At 38.9% G+C, this 22475-nt stretch overlaps 1 protein-coding gene across 5 annotated transcripts in view; it reads right to left on the bottom strand.

Moving 5' to 3' along the window:
- The window catches only part of rbm25b (RNA binding motif protein 25b), a 97963-nt gene that overhangs the window by 61283 nt on the left and 14205 nt on the right, over positions 1 to 22475 (bottom strand). For all 5 annotated transcript variants that reach the window (XM_028821514.2, XM_028821513.2, XM_028821509.2 and 2 more), the window contains exons 2-4: positions 19473 to 19597; positions 9576 to 9622; positions 8924 to 9094 (exon numbers count right to left, since the gene is read on the bottom strand). In XM_028821514.2, the coding sequence (XP_028677347.1) occupies positions 8924 to 9094; positions 9576 to 9622; positions 19473 to 19578 (324 nt within the window). In that variant the 5' untranslated portion in view covers positions 19579 to 19597. The remainder of the gene's footprint in view (positions 1 to 8923; positions 9095 to 9575; positions 9623 to 19472; positions 19598 to 22475) is intronic.

Here is a 22475-nt window from a genome sequence, read left to right as displayed (position 1 = left end):
TATTTTCATAGGAATTGTTACATATACATTATTTTCATTTTTACTTTAAAACTTTTGTAAAAACAATATTTATCCTTTATTTCCTGCCCTGGGCGTGGTTAAATCTCTTTCTCGCAGCACTTATAATGCTGCTCCTGTTGTGAAGGGGGGGAGGGGGTTCTGAATGCAAGCTAAAGAGATGCGATCAGTTCAGCTGGTGTCTTTCTGCTGCTGGCCAGCTGTGTGTTGTGCTTGTCACACTTTGCGTCAATCACTTAAAAGTCTGTACAGCAGCTGTCCTTTTGCCACTTCGTGTCTCTGCTGCTCGTTTTGTGATGGAGTGGGAGGGGTTTGAACGCACGCTAAGCAGAAGTGGACAGATCAGCTACTGGCTTTGTGCTGCTTCTGCCAAAATGCCTGTTCTGCTTTTCGCTCTGCGCATTCTGGAAGGGGGGGCGAAGGCTGAACGCACGCTAAGGAGAAGTGCTCGGATCATCTGCTGGCAAGCTGCATGTTCTGCTTGTCGTTGTTTTAAGGGCTGGGAGCACCTGAAATTTGTTTGCCAAAAGCATTCCTACAACTGCTAGGTTAGAGGTCAGTGAACATGTTTTAAATTGTTTGTAAGTAGGGTGTGACGTGCAAAGGTCACCGTCTCAAGGGTTTTTCTTCCTAAGGTTGTAATGTCTAGTCTTGTGTGTCGTCAAAGTGTCTCTCCGAGATGATCTGGTCTCGATCGTTTTGCTCAACCCGTAACACCCCCCACCCCACCACCCCCATCACCCCCGCGAGGCACTCTACGCTACTGCCACTTCATGTCTCTCCCCCTAGCGTTGTGAAGTGGGGGGTGGGGGTCTACAGCACTGAACACATGCTAAGCAGAAGTGGACAGATCAGCTACTGGCTTTGTGCTGCTTCTGCCAAGATGCCCGTTCTGCTTGTCGCTCTGCACGTCGATCATTTAAAAGCCTGTACAGCAGCTGTTCTTCTGTCTCACTGCCTTGTCTTGCGCGACGTTAAAATGTTTTATAATAGATGTTACTCATATCCGTGGCCCGACATCCAAATATATCATATGTGTTTACAAAGTGTGTTTTAATAATTTACATGTGTTTAAACTATAAAAAAAATATGTTTATTTATATGGTCTTTCTATATTGCGGATTTTCACCTACCGCTGATGGGTCTGGAACGTAACTTCCGCGATAGGCGGGTGATCACTGTATCAGGTGTGTAATTAACAGTTGTGTGTATGTCAATTTTTTAAGTTATACTTGGAGAGTCATACAAACTGGAGTCCAATTTCTTGCATTAGTGCATACTTGGCCAATAAAAGTGATTCTGATTTTGAGCAAGACATCCCTCATTTGATACACTACACACAAGTACATGCCAGGTTCAGTGCTCGTACCCTCTGTGGCTGCAAGTTTGTATTCCAACAAATGTACTAATTTATTTGGACCGCTCTATTAATTAAGCAAGCTGCCATTTCAAGTTTCAGTGTTTTATTACTCCAGACATGTCAAGCTGTTCATGCAGAATATTTACTAGAAAAAGCAAGCATTTGTTTGCACTCAACAGGAAAGAATTTCATTCATTCTGTTTTGTTGTTTAATATTTTGCTTTGTTAATGTTCAGGTTATTCAAACCATTTTTTGCTAATACGCACACAAATGGATAAAACTGGCATAGCTGACGATTATCATTTGCATCTGTGTCCATTCTACCCACTGTTAAGTATTGAGAATACAAACTCAACAGAACAAAATAAAATATTTTCTCTCTATTATAAAACAAAATCTTCAGACAAGATTATTGCCAAGAGATTTTTTCAAGTCCCAGCCTCCTCTCAACCATTTCCAGTTAACGGCCCACGCACATGGTCCTCTCACCTCTCATTCGTGTGAATGCTTTTGTCAGACACAGTTCCTACACTCTCAGCTTTTATAAATTTTTATATTTTCCTCACTTTAAGTTCACAATAAAAGAAGACTTGTGTCCAAATCTTATTGAAGAATTTCATCCCAAAGGGTTATCAACAGAAGAAATGAGTACACGGGGAATCCTAGTATGGAGAAACGATTAAGTCAAATGAATTAACGAGAAAATTGTCGTTCATTTACACGGAAAATTGGTTAAATGCGTATCAATTGACTATGCTGAAACAGTTGGTGGTGATGGTGCAAAAAATAACATCAACTTACAATATCCCGCGGATAACATTAGACACCAAACTAGATCTTGATATGTCATTCATATTAAAACATTAACAGTTTCCCGTTAGAATAGCTTTTGCTACGACAATTAACAAATCACAGGGACAAACATTTGAAAAAGTCATTTAATAGAGAGAAAGAAACTATATTCACTCACGGCCAGTTATACATTGCATTGTCACGCTGCAAGTCCAAACACGGAATCAAAATTCAATGCGATATTGACGAAAAGTTAATTCCAAATATTGTTTTAACTGAAGTTTTACAGTAAAAGTGTAAGTTTAAAAAGTATGTGTGCCAATTTCAAAGCCAAACAGAATGAAAACGCATAACGCAACAAATACCTCTAATGCAACATGAAACATCATTTTCTTTCAATTTATTACATTTTACTATTTTTTTACTATGGTTAATTACTCGCTGTAATGTAAAATAGTTCTATTATGCATATGTAACAATTCCTATGAAAATAATCTGTTTAAACTGTAAATCTGCTTCCCCATACGCAAGCAGCAAAGTGGCTAGCACATAGCGCTCGCCCGGGGGGTTGTGGGCGATGTGAGCATGGGGCAGAGTCTCATAAATATAAAACTCATAATTTCCATTAACAAATGGCAGGAGTAAGTGTGGGGGGAGGAGACAACAATTACATTATAGGATTAAAGGTTAACATGTTTACCCAATTCCAAAATTGTTTGGGATGAAAACCTATAGCTACAGGAGGCTCCAGGACTAAACTGGAAAAAAAAATGTACACAATAACACATTTGCATTCATAAAAATACATTTCTATGCACATATGCATTAATATTATCCAAACTGAAAACTCCTCACTCGCAGCTCCTGCTCATAAAGTTATAAGGGGCATATTGCATTAAAATTAAATTTTGACTCATGCACAGAATACAAGGATTGCCGCCTTCTCCTACTTTTGCATCTGCATTTATATTTCTTCAATGATTACATTCTGTAATGGCTTATAACAAAAGACAGGCGCAGTCTTAACGTTTATGCTTATTTTTTTCTTACAAAGTGCTTACTTTTATCCCATTACATTCTGTGATGAAAGCTTACAGAGCATGTCACACTAAGTGGCAGCATAGTGAAAGGAGCACACTAGAGTTTCATGATATTTTGTACACAAAACAACAAATCTAATCTGAATTGACTACACTGTATTGTAGTTTCAGTACAAGCCTTAATTTTTTTGAAAGAACCAAGCGACCTGCATGTCAGTTTCCATGGTATTTAACTTGTGTGCATGTACACTAAAAAAAAATGCACAGAATATTAAAAATTAAACCAATTATAGAGTTCTTTAACCTCCTTAGCATTAGACCCAAGCTGTAAAGACATTGTTAAAAGCATTAGGCATGAGTGATCTTTGGGCAATGGTATAAGGCAGGGGTCGGCAACCCACGGCTCTGGAGCCGCATGCGGCTCTTCAGCCTCCTTGTAATGGCTCCTTTTGGCCTTGACAAAAAAAAAAAAAAAACATGAAAATGAATAACGGCAATTTCTTAATTTAATTTGTATATAATATATGTAATATATATAATGTTTATTTACTACTACTACTGTTATACACTTTAACATCTAATTTTTATTTTTATTTATAATTTGTCAACTAAAATATGCGTCACATCTACGTCTATAGCCCTCGCCTTTACCTGCAGGTGGCTTCTGGAGTGTGCGACCCCTGCACTAACCATGAATAAATCCCAAAAATGAAAAATCCCAGAAGAGAACAGAGAGTTTAATTCTGCGTGGACAGAAGCATTTGCCTTCACCGCCAACAACGCTGGCTTACCGGTGTGCTTAATATGTGGCGATAAATTATCGAACAACAAAAAATGTAACGTTGAAAGACATTTTCGAAACAAGCACTCAGCATTCACTGAAAAATACCCAAGTGAAGATGAGCGAAAGAGAGCAATTTCGGAACTGCAACGGAAAGCTGAACAGAGCAAACATACTTTCAAAAAGTGGATCACTTCTCCATAATCAACTACAGCTGCTAGTTTTGTGGCAGCTCAAGAGATCGTAAGGAGGGGTAAGCCGTTCACAGACGGAGAATACATGAAAGAATCGTTCATAAAAATATCAGAGCATCTATTCTCTGACTTTAAATGTTTTGGTGTTTGAGCGCATGATGACAGTGTTTGCCAGAGATGTACAGAAAGGTACACTCTCTCACTTCCCCTCCCTGAGAGAGTTCAAAGCAGTGAACATTCACATAAATTGTGATTATTTCCACCGTACAATTATTGCAATGCAAGCTGCATTTAGAGAAAGATTCAGTGAGTTCAGAAAGAAAAAAAACACTCTCTCCTTCCCTGGTCATCGACCCATCCCTGCTGAACACATCCGCATTCACAGGAGTAAGTAAGCCCGATCTAGAAATTGAACTGGCCGCATAGCGGATAAAGATTTATGGGTGTCCAAGTTCAAATGCCTGACAGCGGATCTTGAAGAAGTCGCCCGTCAGAAGGCTACTCTCGCTAAAGAGCACAAATGGACTGATATTGAAAACCTCCCCAAACCCGACAAACTTGTTTTCAATACATGGAGTGCCATTCCCGAAACATATATGAACATGAAAAAATATGCATTTGGAGTCCTGTCCATCTTTGGCTCAACATACTTATGTGAGCAAGTTTTCTCAAGAATGAACTTCATAAAGTCCAAATATCTCTCCCACCTCACACATGAGCCTGCAGTCCTGTGTGAAGGTCAAAGTCACATCGTATAGCCCCGACATAGAACAACAACAACATTTATTTATATAGCACATTTTCATACAAAAAGTAGCTCAAAGTGCTAGAGATGATCTGCAGCGAACTTCAGAAACAGAAGTCACATTAAACAGGTGAGAACAATAGCATTTAATAGGCTAATATTTAAAAAAAAAAAAAAAAAAACACATTTATTTCAGACCCGGAGCTGATGTTTTTTTGTATGTTCAGGTGCTTCAGTTGATTGCTGGCTGAGAGGGAAACCTGAAGAGGATGAGAGCATACTGAAATGGAATTTTATGTTTACTTTTTTAAAGCTGCTAAGCTACAGCTAAATGTTTTATTTATATTAAAGTGGGCTAGTTTTTATTTTAATTTTATACAGGTATAGGAAGGACTCAAATAGGCCTGCAGAGTTCAGTTAAATTTATTTCAAAGTAGGCCTACACATGCACACTGCACTTCTGCTTGTTGTATTCCGTGGTTGTAACATGTAAAATCTAAAAAAAGATTAAAACTTTTAAAAGTTTATAAGCTGTGTTATGTTTTGCGGCTCCAGACTATTTTTCTTTGGAGGAAGAGGGAGCAAAATGGCTCTTTTGATAGTGAAGGTTGCAGACCCCTGGTATAAGGGCATCTCAAGTAAGACCCGAGGTTTACTCGGGCAGTAAACGTGCCAACAGCATTGTGCCGAGTGTTACTAGGTCAACGGTATAAGTGTGTCTTGAGTAAGAAATAGGACCAAGCGCTACCTGGGCAACTCAGTGAAACCAAAAGTGATTCTGGGAATCTGAAACTGAAGCACTGAATGAATATTTGTGCACATCTCCTTTCAGCTGGAATCCACTGGCCCTGATGCATTGCCGCCACAGAGTCTCTGAATTAAGACCCTGGCCTTTGGTCAGCTCATGAAGCCAAAGGAAAGAGTTTCATAGGGGTTGCTTCTGATCCTGGGTAAGCAAAGCAAGGTAGAGCCAGGCAGTGTGATGGAAAAAGCAAAGGATCAACAGGGAATCTCTTAAAATAATTAAATAATCTTTCGCACAGTCTAAGTATATAAGTGACCATGTGGCCTTTCCAGTAACTATTGTCTAGTTTTCTACTGAACTGATACACTCGATAATGATGCTTTCCAGTGACTTTCCTAAGTGAACCCAAGCCACGGTTCTGAAAGGTCACCATATAGAAAGACAAGCAGTGGAGCAAAGTGCACAATAAGTAATCATTTAAAATGGCTGTTGATAAGTGATTTTCTTTATTCTTTTTATACTCTTATAACAACATGGAAATGCTGTTTTGCAATATGTGTGTAATCAAGATGCAGATCATTACTCATTAACATTTTTAGCTTGAAAAGTTGAAGTATTTTCTACGTTTTAAGGCTTTTCTTAATGAGATTCCAGCTCCTTTCAACTCCAACAAATAAGGCAAAATTAGGCTAGTAATTCTTAGTAATTTGTAAAATGTGCACACTTTAGAATACACTGTGTACAAATACAGTCATCCCTCACCTATCGCGGGGGCAACGTTCCAGAGCCGCCCGCGATAGGTGAAAATCCGTGAAGTAGCAACCTATATTTATTTTATTATTTATACATATTTTAAGGCTTTATAAACCCTTCCCACACTCTTATAAACCTTTCTCACTCTCTTGTTAACCTTTCCCACGCTCTTATAAACACTTCCTATGCTCTTAAACACTTTCTACATTCTTAAACACCTCAGACCAACACTGCACACTGCACGCGGTGATCAGACATCAATGTGTCTGCACTCGCTTTGTGAAGGGGGGCAGCTGAACTCACGCTGAGCAGAAATGGACTTTGTGCTGCTTCTGCCAAAATGCCTGCTTGTGGCTCTCCGTGTTTGGAAAGAGGAGGAGTGTGTGTATGTGTGTGTGGATGTGTGACAGCTGAACGCACCTTCGCTCAAACCCCCCCTCCCCGGAAGCGCAGTATGCTCCTGCCACTTCGCATTGTCAAGGGGGTGGGGAGCTGAATGAACGCTAAGGAGAAGTGGCCTTTGTGCTGGCTTTGTGCTGCTTGTCACTCTGTGTGTCAATAATTTAAAACCCTGTACATCACCAATTTTCCTGTCTCACTGTCTTGTCTTGCGTGAAGTTAAAATGTTTTATAATAGTGAGATGTTACTCATATCCTTAGCCCGACATCCACATATCATATGTGTTAACAAAGTGTGTTTTATAAGTTTACATGTGTTTAAAGCATGTGGGATGGGTATTTTAAGGCATAAACTATAAAAATGTTTATTTATATGGTCTTTCTATATCGCGGATTTTCTCCTGTTGCTGATGGGTCTGGAACATAACTTCCGCGATAGGCGTTCAAATCACTTGTATTTAAAAACCCGCGAAGTCGTGAATCTGCAAAAAGTGAACCGCGAAGTAGCGAGGGATTACTGTAATACCACCCCTCCCACCACACATGGCATTTTTGTTTAGCACCCTTCTTAATACCGACATGTTGCACAACTACACCACAGGAAGCTTTACCTTTAACCTCCTTTATTCTCTTTTCTGTGGACCTGGGCAAAATTTTAGAAGGATAGCCTCATTCATCTTTGCAGGGCTGACATTGTTTTAAATACCTTCTACTTAAATGTTGTAGATCTCACCATGGATTAGTGGAGACAGTATCTTTCTGTAATGGCTTATTCACTACTTTTCCTTAGTTTGAGACATGGTGGCCTGCTTTCTTGGCACCTGTTTGTGTTTGACCCTGCCCAACACCTCTTTTGAGATAACCAGCTTCATTGGTTAGTTCCGTTACTAACACACCTGACCCAGCTTTACTTTCATGAAAGCCAGAACTAAGGGTTCACTCATTGTGCCAACTGCAAAACTTGTGTATACGTTCAGATTTGCTGCATTTATGTTTTCTTTCTAAACACTCAAACTGTCGAATAATTACACTAATAAATGTGAAGAAGTTTGATGAGTAAGCAACAAGTATTGATTCAACACTATTACTTCTATAGGAAATGGTGAGTTAATGGGAATGTACAGAACACGTGATTTGCAAGAAAGTTAAACACAAAAACTTTCAAGCAGAACACGAAAATTACAGTACTGACTAGTCATCTAAAAACATCACAGTGAGTTAATGGTTGACAGAGTTAGAATAGTCGTAGACATCCATGCTTTTTGAAGAGGAAAGTCTTGAACAGGCTCCTGAACGATCATGTCGAAGGATTCTTTTGAATTAATCAAGTAGCAGGGCTAACTGCCACCATTTAGTGCCAAATATACAAGTACAGTACTTCAAGCAATACTGGGTGAATTTCTAATACTTAATACTTGTTGGCATGCTGTTAATACTTCATTCAAACCAAAACTAAGTTAAACCCAGTGTGAAATATAAACTAAACCTCGAAGAAAGCAATCTGAACTAAAATGTAAGAACTTACATATTTTGATATCCAAGATACTACCTTAAGAACACTTGGAAAAGATTGTCAAAGAAGTATTCTTTTAATCAATATGGGAAGATTGTTTAACCATATTTCTAGTGTTAAACATTGACATGTAAACTATTGGTTCAGATGGCAGTCTTGTTGATACCAAAAAGCCTCATTTCACAGCACGCATTTTTTAAACAGTGGTCCAAAATAAAACAATGTGTTTAAATGGAAATTGATAATATTACTGCCAGTTCTGCTGCAAAATGGTATGCCGTGTCTAACATCCCCACCACAAAAACTAAACGTGTGACTATTCAACTCTCCCAAAAATTAAGTTTAGCGAGAACACCATCTTTCTGTATCTAACATTTAAATTAGTAAAACTGTGCTCACAGAAAGCCAATAATCGTATGGAATAAACATTAAATCTTTTGCAAATTTAAAAAACATTAACAGAGAATAAAACTGAGAAAAGATTTCCAATGACCCAATATTTATTTTTAATAAAAAAACTGCAGACAAACATACTTGGTTTTCTATGATAGTCATACATAAAGTTATAAGACTCATACTCACTGCCAAAAGCTGCCTTATAAGCATGTCAGAAGCTTTTTCTGAAATATTTCCAACAAACACAGTTGTGGTTGGACCACCAGTGTCTTCATTCTCTTTGATTCTCATTCCAGGAAAATCTTTTCGTGGGCCCATTGGCTTGCCAACCATTGGCATGGATGTAGGAACCAAAACCTTAAAACAATGTGGCAAGTTAAACACAATTACCTTTATAAAGTAAATATTTAAGCACAATTAGAAAAAGACCACTGACTAAAATTCAAACAGGACTCTTTTTTCCTCAATGGTGAACTCTGACTAATATAACTTTAATTTCCTATGCATTCTAGTCTTTAACACCACATGTTGTACAGTAGACAAATGGCAATTCTCAAAAAAATAAAAATAAATTATCTTAATTTGGCATGTTAGCCAGTGGTCAATTAATTTGCTCCGAGTAGTACAGTCTTCTAGAGTCAAGACTGAAGTAATGCTGATCTAAGGACAATGCTAAAACACTACTTCTGAAAAAGGTCTAATATATTGCCCTGCTGACTAGTTCAGTGTTTTTTCTGTTCTTTTAAAATACCAAATGCAAATTTTACATTCAGCACTTACTTATAAACATATTCAGTTTTCCTTTATATATTTTAGCATGCTTGGAATTATAACTTACAGTGGGAGCTGGTGTCATAATCCCCATCATTGGAATCATTTGTGCACCTAATATATAAAAAAGAAAATAAACCATTATTCTCCTTTACATTAAGAACCTCATGTTAATAATGCAAAAATAGTCAGTAAAAGAATTAAACATATAATTTTTAAAACTATTAGCAATATTAATTTAACAAGTGCAAAACAACTCAAGAACCTGCCAAGTACAAGGGGTCTGTGGCAGTAATAGTGAGCCAAATGCTTTGGTACCTGACCTGTTCAGCTTAACATGTACAGAAATCAGAGAAAATGAAATATGTCATCACTAGCCAACCCGCGGCATACCATACGCCTCATAATCAGGCCGCTTTTTTAATGATTTTTAAGCACAGGGAGAAAATTTAACATTTGAAAAATCGGTAATGTAATAAATCACCAAGAAAAGTAACATTGTAACAATGCACGGAACGAACCAACATACAATTGTCTGTGACTGAAAACTGGCGGACCGCCATCGCGCCTTCTCCTCCCAGACCGAGGGATCGGGGTGGACGGCGCTCGGGCGCAGAGGGCGGAACGGGAGGAGAGGGGAAGGACGCCCATTCCGCCCCCTCCGTCATGCTAGTCTGCTAATTTCTCGTTCAGTATGCACTGCCTGCTCATTGCCCACCCCCAACTTGTCACCTGAGTCGTTTTCCTCTTTGCACAGTCCACATGCACCTGTGAGTCACGTAGACTTTTCATTGTTGTTTGCGGTTTTGGCTGCTTTTCTATATATAATCCACCAAGTCACCCGACCATGGTAGTACCGGGGTGGGGGTGGGGGGGGGAATGGGGTGTACGAAAGGGCAGGGACGTAATCAGTGCGAGCGTATAACCCGCTAGCCAACCCGCGGTGTAGCATACGCTGCATAATTATGTACTGATTGGTGAACACTTCCTGAACGACACAGTTGTCCAAATGGCGTGAGCTTGTGGATACCACTGTGAGTGAATGAAAAGATGGACCTCCGGAGAGAGCAACATACAATTGTCCGTGACTGAAAGCGGGATCGTCTGTGACGATGGAGGCCACGCTGGTGAAAGTTACTTCGTCGGTAGGGATAAGTTTCAGCACTTGTTCATTAAGGTGTAGCGAGTCTTCGTTGTTGACACTTAATATAGCTTGCGTACCGAGTTGTTCCAGAGTCACAGTTGAGAAACACTTTTTTAATGTCTTAAGCACAGGGAAAAAATTAACATGTGAAACATCCGTAATGTAATAAGCCACCAAGGAAAGTAAAATTGCAATAATGCACACTACGATCCGATCGCTATAAACAGAAGTGAAAACAAAATCGAGCCGGTGCATTCTTTAACTGCCTTGTAGCGCAGTGGTAGTGTTGCTGCTTTGCAGTAAGGAGACTGTGGAAGATTTTGGGTTCGCTTCCCGGTGTCTCCCTGTGTGGATAATGCTTTGAATACTGAAAACACAAGTATATCAATGTAGTGAAGTATTATTATTCTTATGTGTCCAGCGCTCTCACTCTCTCGCGCGCGCGCCTGTATTTGTGTGTGTGTCACTCGCTGCACGTGTTCCTGCAGACATACCAGTAAGTGAATGAAAAGATGGAACTCTGGAGAGAGCAACATACAACTATCCGTGGCTGAAAACTGGTTTTGGCAGATACATGCACATCTTTTTGAAAGTTTGGCCCTGTGCCTTATTAATTGTCATTGCAAAGGCAAATCTAACAGGAAATTGTCTTCGTGTTAAAATAAAAGGCAAATTATCCACGACAAACTATTTTACACGCTGCATACCAACCCGCGGCGTAGTATACACCGCATAATCACGACACTTGTTAAATGTTTTTTAAGCAGAGGGAAAAAAAATGAACATTTGCAAAATCCGTAACGCTGCTTTCAGTAAGTACAATGCACACGCGTTTAATTTGTCGGCCACTTTTTGCCAGCCGTCTTTTCTGGTTTGTGCTGCTTTTGCAGTGTTACTGCTTGTGCATATTAAATCTTGAAATCCTTCGAGTAACTAATTAACTAACTAACTAATACCCATAAGCTTGTGTGAAAAAAATGCGCCCGTTCTTTCATCATTTTGTTGCAGCCTATCAAAGACTTGCTGATCATGCTTTCTAGGCTCAATATACATTGGCTTTTCACTCAGCGCGGGGGCACGCATTCATCTCGGATTATTACATCCTGCTAGACTAATCTGCTACATGGCTGCGTTTGAAAAACCGACTTATCCCTGATGAGTTTCACCGGTATTAATGATAAGGAATCTGGTTGGAACAAAACCCTGCATCCACAGGGGTTCACCAGGACCGAGTTTTGGAAACACTGCTGAACACAGATGAAACCGACTCTGAGGAGGCGAGGAGTTGGGGCGGGCAAAGTAGTTGCAGCTATTGATTATTCAGTGTTGTTTGCCTGGGTGTCTGATCTGCGTTGACCAACATGGCTATTTTCTGCATATCCCATGGTTGTCTTCCGGCAGTGTGAATGCCTCGAGAGACAGGGCGTCGTGAGTTGTTGCAGTTTGTGACCACGTTGCCGACGTTATCCCAATGTTGGCAAACAAAGCCAACAGCCATGTTGCGAAGTTTGAGAGCAACAGTTTCGTCAATGACATTTTTCCAAAAAAACCCAACTGCTAGAAACAAACAGTTACTTGATGCAGGAATTTCTATAACATTGAAAGAAGTGTTGTTTCCATGAAATACATTTGAAGTGGTAGCCATGGAGGGCAAAAGAACAGTCAACGTGGCTCACAGCTGGATTTGGACAACAGCACAGACCAAATGGAATATGTGTTTGATGAGCTGTTTGAGTTGGCGGGCAGTGCTCTGAGGTGCGTTCCCGATCATGCGGGGGAAGGGGTAGAGTTTCTGGGCGAGGCTTCGTTGTTCCTTTCCCATGGTTTTCGATGGTGGACGTGGTCGGGTGTCGTAACCGAAAAGAATAATGAAAAGTCAACATGGCTCAGAGGTGCATGTGGACTCCTAGCACAGACGAAAGGGACTAACTGGGTGGTCGGTGAATGCCTAGAGAGCAAGGGTAGACGCGGGCTGGGAAAAAAGGAGTGTTGGTGGGCGGGGAAACGTCTTCCGTGTTCCTGCAGGACCATCTAAGACGACGCATGTTTGTCGCGGATGCGAATTGCTGTATGTAGCGTGTAAAACAGTTTGCTATGGTGCACGCGGTCGTGCGTCGTAACCGAAAAGTCAACGTGGCTCAGAGGTGCATGTGTACAATAGCACAGACGAACATAAATGACGGCGTTTTTTCCGAGTCGTTGCGTCTGAGTTGGTGGGCGTGGCTCTGCGAGTTGTCATCGTATCCAATGGTCTTAGAGTTGGTGGGCGTGGCTCCTTCCTGCGTGCGCCACGGGCGTCTTACTTGTCGGCGGCTTAGTGAATTGTGAATTATTATATTACTAGCAAAATACCCGCACTTCGCAGCGGAGAAGTAGTATGTTAAAGAGGTTATGTAAACATATATATACATATACATATATACATATATATACATATCTACATATACACATATCTTTGGTTTCCTCCCACAGTCCAAAGACATGCAGGTTAGGTAAATTGGCGATTCTAAATTGTCTCTGGTGTGTGGGTGTGTGTGGGTGTGTGCGCCCTGCGGTGGGCTGGCACCTTGCCCGGGGTTTGTTTCCTGCCTTGTGCCCTGTGTTGGCAGGGATTGGCTCCTGTATTTAGGATATAGCGGGTTGGATAATGGATGGATGGACATTTGTATGCATAGCCCCATTTGCCCGTTTTCGTCTTTTTTCATTCTTCAGTAATATTTAAGCAAACCCGGAGCTTGTCAGTTCAAATCCTGGTACTGACACCACTGTGTGACCCTGAGGAAGTCACTTCACCTGCCTGTGCTGCAAAAAACAAAAGTAATGTAACAAATTGTACCTCAGATGTTGCAAGTTGCTGGAATAAAGGCATAAGTCAAATAGATAAATATGTATTATACACATAGGAACTATTCATTTATTTTCAGTTAAGTCTTCTGCAGCAAACCTTTATAAATGAGGGTTTCTCCTTTTTAGATAGTGCAAACTGTTTCTTCTTCATTGAGGTTTTCTCTTGGAGAGCTTTTTTCATTTAATTGAAAATTAAAGCAGCAGCTGCCAAAATATGTAGCTTTCTTATTAATTTTTCAACATTGTGTAAAATAACTTTATAAAGTAACATAAAAGGTTTAAATACTCGTTATCCTTTTACACTAAAATATTACTAAAGAGATACAAAAAAAGTAAAATGGATATGTTCTTTTTCTTTAAGGAGATTAAATATTACTGAAGAAAAAAAAAAAAACTTAAACAGCCAAATGGGGCTATGCATACGAACTTAAAAGGTTTAAATAAAACAGAAATATATACGTTTTATTTTTACTTCCTTAACTTGTGGAGGGTGTATCCGGTAGCAAAGCCCTAAGTTTTTTCATGAAAGCCCGTTTCAGTCAATAAGTCTTAAAAAGAGGTGTAAAGATATTGACAATAAGCTATGCAAACCCACCAAGACATGCAATCGTTTAAATCAAAGTGCGAGTCGAAAAACACCATCCAATACTATTAGTTAACAATTAACACATTTCTATATGTATTGTAAGCATACAATACAACTGATAATATGTTGCGCTTATTTATCTGGTGTACCGACATTTTTGCGCGTTTAACGGCTGAAATCTAACATGGTTTGTGCCCTTCAGAATGAAAACAGTTAGCATTTACCTTTTTAATAAAAAGCGCGCTTTTAAGCCTGAGAAATCACTCCGTAAATGCACACGTTTAATTCTTGATCACTTCAAACAACTGAACTATCCAGAACATTTCAGGCATACATCCAGCATTCAAACTATGTATAAAAAGCACAACTGTTAAAGGAATTCAGCATTTCTTAATTGAAAATGTTCCTTTAATCCTCAACATGTCTCAATGAGTCGTTCTGGTGGTTTTACTTGACATTTTGATATTCTGGTTAATTGTGTTTGCAGTTGAGATGTTCTTTCCTGATTTATACTTGTTTTCTCGTTACTATTTGTTTTACTGGTGTTAGTGTTCTGATTAGAGGTTATTGGTCCTTTGATGTCTTGACGGTTTCTTCTTAGAACAGCTCCTATTACGCAATTCCGTCACATACTGGTCTATTGTTTCTCCGCTTTTCTGGAAACATGTAAAAAAACTTGTGCCGCTCAAATGTCACATTGCGCTTTGGGTTGCAATACGTTTCGAATTTTTCAACTATTTTGTTCAATTTCATATTGTCTCCATCTTCTTCAAACTGAAAATTGTTATACACCTCTAGCGCCTCTTCACCAATTACATGTAGAAGCATAGACGCTTTAATTTTTTCACTTTTCCTGTCTGCTTCAATCGCAGCAAGATACAACTCGAATCTCTGTTTAAATCTTTTCCAATTTTCAGCTACATTTCCCTTTAACTGGAGATTTGGTGGGGGCTGTAATCCTAACATATTTGTTTTTCTCTTTTGCTAGAACGTCTTAGCGCTTTCTGATCACATTTTCGGGTTACTAACAGACACGCGACTCGTTCAAAAGCTGAACCTCTTCTTCACATTCCTCTTCCAATCCGCCACTTCTGACACCATGTAGTGATCTTGTTAGGTTCGTAGTTTAATCAATACACACGATTGAAAGATATAATAACTTTTTAATAGACAGACTTTAGAGACATTTACTGTACAAGTTACTAATCGTTCTTTAGTTCACGCCCATTCTCCTACTTGCATCGACATTCACAGGCATTACTAATCATTCTGTACGTATCCCTTAATAGACCTTACTAATCAACTATCATTACAAAATCCAACGTGGTTTGTGCCCTTCAGAATGAAAACAGTTAGCATTTACCTTTTTAATAAAAGGCGAGCTTTTAAGCCTGAGAAATCACCCCGTAAATGCACACGTTTAATTGCACGTTTTAATATGTATGCTTACACAGTATTAAAAGGCACTCAAAAATTAACGTCATTTACCTTCGTTCCCGCGTTTGACTCGTGCTGTAAATCTCTTCCTTGTTTTTAGTTCAAGTGATTACGTAGGAGGTGTGATGACGCGATACGTGACTCCGCCTCCTCCATTAGAGTATATGGACAAAAAACAGGTTCCAGTTATGACCATTACACGTAGAATTTCGAAATGAAACCTGCCTAACTTTTGTAAGTAAGCTGTAAGGAATGAGCCTGCCAAATTTCAGCCTTCCACCTACACGGGAAGTTGGAGAATTAGTGATGAGTCAGCCAGTCAGTCAGTGAGGGCTTTGCCTTTTATTAATTAGTATAGATATTATATTATAAGTGCATCCGGAAAGTATTCACAGCGCATCACTTTTTCCACATTTTGTTATGTTACAGCCTTATTCCAAAATGGATTAAATTCATTTTTTTCCTCAGAATTCTACACACAACATCCCATAATGACAATGTGAAAAAAGTTTACTTGAGGTTTTTGCAAATTTATTAAAAATAAAAAAATTGAGAAAGCATATGTACATAAGTATTCACAGCTGTTACCATGAAGCTCAAAATTAAGCTCAAGTGCATCCTGTTTCCCCTGATCATCCTTGAGATGTTTCTGCAGCTTAATTGGAGTCCACCTGTGGTAAATTCAGTTGATTGGACATGACTTGGAAAGGCACACACCTGTCTATATAAGGTCCCACAGTTGACAGTTCATGTCAGAGCACAAACCAAGCATGAAGTCAAAGGAATTGTCTGTAGACCTCCGAGACAAGATTGTCTCGAGGCACAAATCTGGGGAAGGTTACAGAAAAATTTCTGCTGCTTTGAAGGTCCCAATGAGCACAGTGGCCTCCATCATCCGTAAGTGGAAGAAATTCGAAACCACCAGGACTCTTCCTAGAGCTGGCCGGCCATCTAAACTGAGCGATTGGGGGAGAAGGGCCTTAGTCAGGGAGGTGACCAAGAACCTGATGGTCACTCTGTCAGAACTCCAGAGGTCCTCTGTGGAGAGAGGAGAACCTTCCAGAAGGACAACCATCTCTGCAGCAAGCCACCAATCAGGCCTGTATGGTAGAGAGGCCAGATAGAAGCCACTCCTTAGTAAAAGGCACATGGCAGCCCGCCTGGAGTTTGCCAAAAGGCACCTGAAGGACTCGAAAATTCTCTGGTCTGATGAGACAAAGATTGAACTCTTTGGTGTGAATGCCAGGCGTCACGTTTGGAGGAAACCAGGCACCGCTCATCACCAGGCCAAAACCATCCCTACAGTGAAGCATGGTGGTGGCAGCATCATGCTGTGGGGATGTTTTTCAGCAGCAGGGACTGGGAGACTAGTCAGGATAAAGGGAAAGATGACTGCAGCAATGTACAGAGACATCGTGGATGAAAACCTGGTCCAGAGCGCTCTTGACCTCAGACTGGGGTGACGGTTCATCTTTCAGCAGGACAACGACCCTAAGCACACAGCCAAGATATTAAAGGAGTGGCTTCAGGACAACTCTGTGAATGTCCTTGAGTGGCCCAGCCAGAGCCCAGACTTAAATCTGATTGAACATCTCTGGAGAGATCTTAAAATGGCTGTGCACCGACACTTCCCATCCAACCTGATGGAGCCTGAGAGGTGCTGCAAAGAGGAATGGGCGAAACTGGCCAAGGATAGGTGTGCTGTAAGGCTGTAACATAACAAAATGTGGAAAAAGTGATGCGCTGTAAATACTTTCCGGATGCACTGTAGATACTGGGCCTAAGCTTGACAAACAAGTTTAATCTTATAAATTAAAAGATTCTTGATTTTTGTTGACACGCAGTATCAAAAATTACAGAGAGGCAGCTTTCTGGTGCAGTTATTTTTTATTGCATCAGTCACACCATCTTACTCCAAATGACAAAAACACCAAAGACATGAGATCTGACTTTAAGGGACAGAAATCTGCAAGCTCACCCTTCTTTGTTCTAGGGGGAAGAGGTAGAAATAGTGACTGAACATAAACAATTAGGAATATAAAATATATTCTCTAGATGCAGTCAGCGTTAATTTCTCCTCCGTAACTTAACAAGGACCTCAGTTTGTCCTTTTATCGCAGCCTAATCCAGTGCATCATCATTTTCAGTTTCATTGCATGATTTACTTTAGTAGTCTGACAAACCAAATTTAAATACACCAGCAGATAACCATACATACAGCAAAAACTGAATGATTTAGTAGGAGTGTGTCAAAGGGAAATACTTAAAACTAGAAATCGTGTCAACTAATGACGGATACCCACTACAAAAAGAACTTCACTTGAGTAAATCAGGATAGTGGCTTCGAAACCAAGCAACTTGCTCCAGAAATTTCTCTCTCCCCGGTGCCATACGTTTTTTAATAAACATTTTTTTTAATCCAGATAGTGTTTTTCTTTGCATCATCTTAGGTAAAATGTATTATCAAACACCTAGAAATAGCTTTTAACAAAAATTCTTTTTGCCCAAATGATGTAAACATTTTCAGAATTTATGTGTGATTTATTAACCTGTCTTTGTCTCTGTTTATTTAATTTCTCTACGTTATTTATTAGATGCAACTGTGAAGACAAATTTCATATTTACTTTTGAAAATATAACTAAAAAACTTGACCCTTAAAGTAGAATGAAATCAGTTTTCAAAGAATAAATGCATGCACTGAAAACACTGTACAGGTAACTGAGCATAGGGACTGTCCAAATGGAGAACAAATGTTTTGTTCAGGGAAACTATGGTTTACTTTGCAGTTACAGTATTAACTAAGGACTCAATTACACAATACTTGAAACCATTACTAAATTTTAGCCTGTCAATGCCCACAGTAATTAAGATGGACAGAAAACAAAGGCAGTCTTGTGCCTTGATTTAAATTTGCCAATTTAGTTAACATGTCTTAGTAATCACTATGTAAAGCAGATGGACAAATCAAGTGCAAGAGAGACATAGATGAACAAACATTGGCAAATACATTAAATATGAAAAAAACAACACAAGACCAGAGCTAAGGAGACTGAGATGTGGACAAGCCAGAATGTAATGTTCTGGTTAAATAGCCATTGTTTCTTTATCAGTTGTCAATACTACAGGAAAAGTCTTAGCTTATTGCTTTGCGATCCCCCCCCTTCATCTCTGGTTTTTGACGGATATCAATGTTTTAGGGTCCCCTGATACCGAAAACGTTGATATCTTGATGAGCGAGTAAGTGTGTCTGTATGTCTGTCTGAGGATGGTCTAGAGCTAAAACGGCTGGATGGAAAAATACCAAATTCAAAACTTAAGTCTGTTATAAGGTGACAATGTGAAAAGTTTTTGAGCCAAATCATTCAAGACAAAGTGGCACTCTAGAGGAACCCTCAAATACCACAATTTTGCAATTATGAATTTTTCTCATCAATTACTATCATAATGGCCTATTTTATGATCAGAAAGATCAGCATCACAGCGGTAAATAATTACTGAAATGTTATAGAATAGTTTGGATAAGCCTACAGATGCTCACGTTTTAATTTTTTAGACAAAGATAAAAGCTTTCCCATGCAACAAATTCAACAAATATTAATGTAAAATAAACAAACAGGTAGGATTTTGGCAACTGATTAACAAATGACACTATTAACAGGGTAACCAGCTGGCAATTCTGTTATATCAGTAATGTCAAAATTATTTCTTAGAGGGCTGCTGTGATAGAGTTTGTGATTAAACCCACTTAAAAGTTGTTTTGAGACATTCTTTAAACAGAACAAACAAAGAAGTTGAAATAAAGTGAACTTAGATAAATTGTTCATCTAACTAATTGGTATTTGGAACCAAAGGAGAATAAACATACACTGTCGCTCTTTACGAATAGTGAATCATAATCCATTCATTTTTGACACATATAAATGTAAATGCATACAAAAGAAAACCATACCAGGTGGAACTGTTGTAGGAAAGCCTGCAAACTGCGGAGGTGGCATCCCTGGCGGTAAAGGAGGAATCCCGATTTGTGGACGATTTAGATGAGGTGGAAAAGACATTTTTAAAAGCTGCACCGACCTGCCAAAAAAAAAAAAAAAAAAGGATCATTGTAATTAGTGTACAAAAACTTACATCTTCACTTATCCCTAAAACAGGTTTCATTTTGTAAGGAATATACTGTTTCGCGGCACGGTGGCGCAGTGGTAGCGCTGCTGCCTCACAGGAGACCCGGGTTCGCTTCCCGGGTCCTTCCTGCGTGGAGTTTGCATGTGACCCTGTGTTCGGATTCAGCGGGTTGGAAAATGGATGGATGGATATACCGTTTCCTATAATTCTGTTAGTGATACTAGATTTTTTTTAGTCTAAAACACATATAAAGACCCCACAGTGAAATGGCAAGTCTCAAATAACTTTTGCTTTCATGTTAATAAAGCCACAACTAAGTTCAGTGCCCTCCTTGATATCCCACAGTAACAGAATGACAGCTGGCCATTTCTCATCCAATGCTTGCTTAAGCCTTCTCATAAGTAAGGGTGACCTTGAATTTTGGTTGGAGGGAACACGCTGACAATGTGAACTTCTGATGAATCAGCACTAATTATTCCAAACAATCGTATGCAGATAGAGGTTTCTAGTTTTGTCTATTTATTCATCATCACAACATTCCCTGAACTCCTCCACTCTTCTGAACAAACATGAATTTTAAATGTTTAGCACAATTATAAAATAATCCCATATTTAAAATGTTTGTCTACGACACCCATCTTAAAAAGTACCACTTCAAATTCATTGCAATTTACCTTCTTTAAAATACAGTTTTAACCTTAGCTCCAAGGTGCTATACTCGGAGAACAGCTATGACTGCTCAAACAAAGACAAGCACCCACAGTCCAAGGACTTTCAGTCAGAGAACAACAAAGACATTTTTGTTTCTAAATTGTAAAAAAAAAAAAAAAACAGTCTGTCTTTTAAACTAAGTTAATTCCAATGCATTTTAAAAATGTTCTCCCGTTATTTCGACAATGCACATAGGGCTGGATAATACAGAAAAATTTTTTTCAAATCAGTCAATATCGATATGTATCACAATATAAATCAAATCACTTTCTGTCAAGCTTGAAAGATCCTTTTTACTTCTAAGTGACGTGAAGATATCATTTGGTTAATTTTGGTTTAAATATTTCTTGTCAGTAGCTGAACATGACAAATGTACTGTAGAACATTATACAACTGTATTTCAAAAAATAAAATAGGTATATATAATAAACTAAAAATCTTAATTCTGACCAGTCAAAAGCTTCAGGTGTTACAGGAGAACTCAAACAAAATGCACAACTAAATTCTTTGGTCAACTCCAAATAAATAAAATCTTAATTGTAAAATTCTAAAATATTAAAGCTTTCAAGTTTTACAGGAGAACACAAAAATTCTTTTGTCAGTTTCAAATAAATAATGTAGGTATTAATACAGAATAAAATCTTAAAAAAATACCTTCATACTGTATATTTTCCTTTGTATAGATTCAAACTGTTTTAAATGGTTGGGAAACAAACCCACAAATTATTCAAACAAAACACATCCTTTGTATATATCCTCAGTACACATTCAAGAAGTTTTGAAATGTAAATGAAGAACAACATAAATAAAACTGACATATTCACTCAGATGTGGTCAGCTTAGGCTCCAAGGTAGAAGTCTGCACTGCAGGACACAAGGGTCACAATATAAACTGTTTGCAACACAGGACTGATTTTCACTACTGTGGGCAGTCAATACCCATATCAAGGCAGGAGCTAGAGTATGCGAAATTAAAAATAAAAGTAAAACAGAACATACATTCATTCTCGCCATATGCAGAATTCATATAATTCATTTGCCTTTAGCAGTTAGGAGGCATGACTATACTGCCACATGCAGTGTTCTCAAAATCACAGAGCTCAGAGCCAACTTTACATTCACAACGGACAGCATTTAAAAAAAAAAAAAAAAAAAAAAAGGGAATACAAGGCTGCAAGAATCAGTAAAGGGAAATTCTGACATTTGGCAATCATTTTCAATTATCGATGGCAATTACAACCAAGTGCCATCTGCCTGCTGTGATAAATGTGCTACCAAACAGTGGACACAAGTCAGGCAACCTCAGATTTAAAGTGTCACGTGTTGTGTGCAGCAGCGAAGGGTCAAACTAAACTGTCATTCTAAAAAAATTAACAACTAATGCTAAAAGTGAAGCAGAGGATAAATGTGTGGATTTTGTTTGCAAGAATATGCAGCTTTATGACACAGTGTCTGGTATTCAACTTGACTTGTTACTTGGTTGACACGGCAGCCAAAATTGTAAAGTCTGAAGTTTAAAGAGATAACTGCCCCATCTTACGACCATATCATGGCACGTGGTAGAAAAAGCCAAAAACTGGGAAAGGATATTGTATATAAAATGGTAGGGACCGCCAAGAATTATGGGTGTGCTGTCATAACCGAAATTTGGACCAAAAACTGAGAAAAACTCTTTCATATCTGCTACCATCTATTACATTAATGAGAGCTACAATCTTGTGTCCAGAGTGTTGTTTGCAACCCCATTTGAAGCAAGAATGATTATAATGGGTGAAAACATTTGCGCTTTACTGTTTTGATTTTTTTTTTTTTTCCCCCCAGAGTTGACTGTTACTGACAGAGGAGTAAACAGAACTGCTGCCCGGCACGTCTACACCATATTAAACTATAGCACTCATAATCATAACACGATTTTCTCAAGTGCTTTTATACCAACAGTGATGGAGAAAGCATCCAAAGTTGCACAACTTCTGGCTAATGTAAAAAAAATGTAGTCTGATATTTTAAACCTAGTGGACAACAAGGCAAGCTTACAAGGCCACTCAAACTGGTCTGTGTAGTTTTATTGCAGAATTAACTCTTAGCAGAAGCCAGCAGGGTGGCCGTGCGATGCATGTGT

The sequence above is a fragment of the Erpetoichthys calabaricus genome, chromosome 16 (genome assembly GCF_900747795.2).
Source record: "Erpetoichthys calabaricus chromosome 16, fErpCal1.3, whole genome shotgun sequence".
Lineage (NCBI taxonomy): Eukaryota > Metazoa > Chordata > Cladistia > Polypteriformes > Polypteridae > Erpetoichthys > Erpetoichthys calabaricus.
This window is presented reverse-complemented; position numbering and strand designations above follow the sequence as displayed.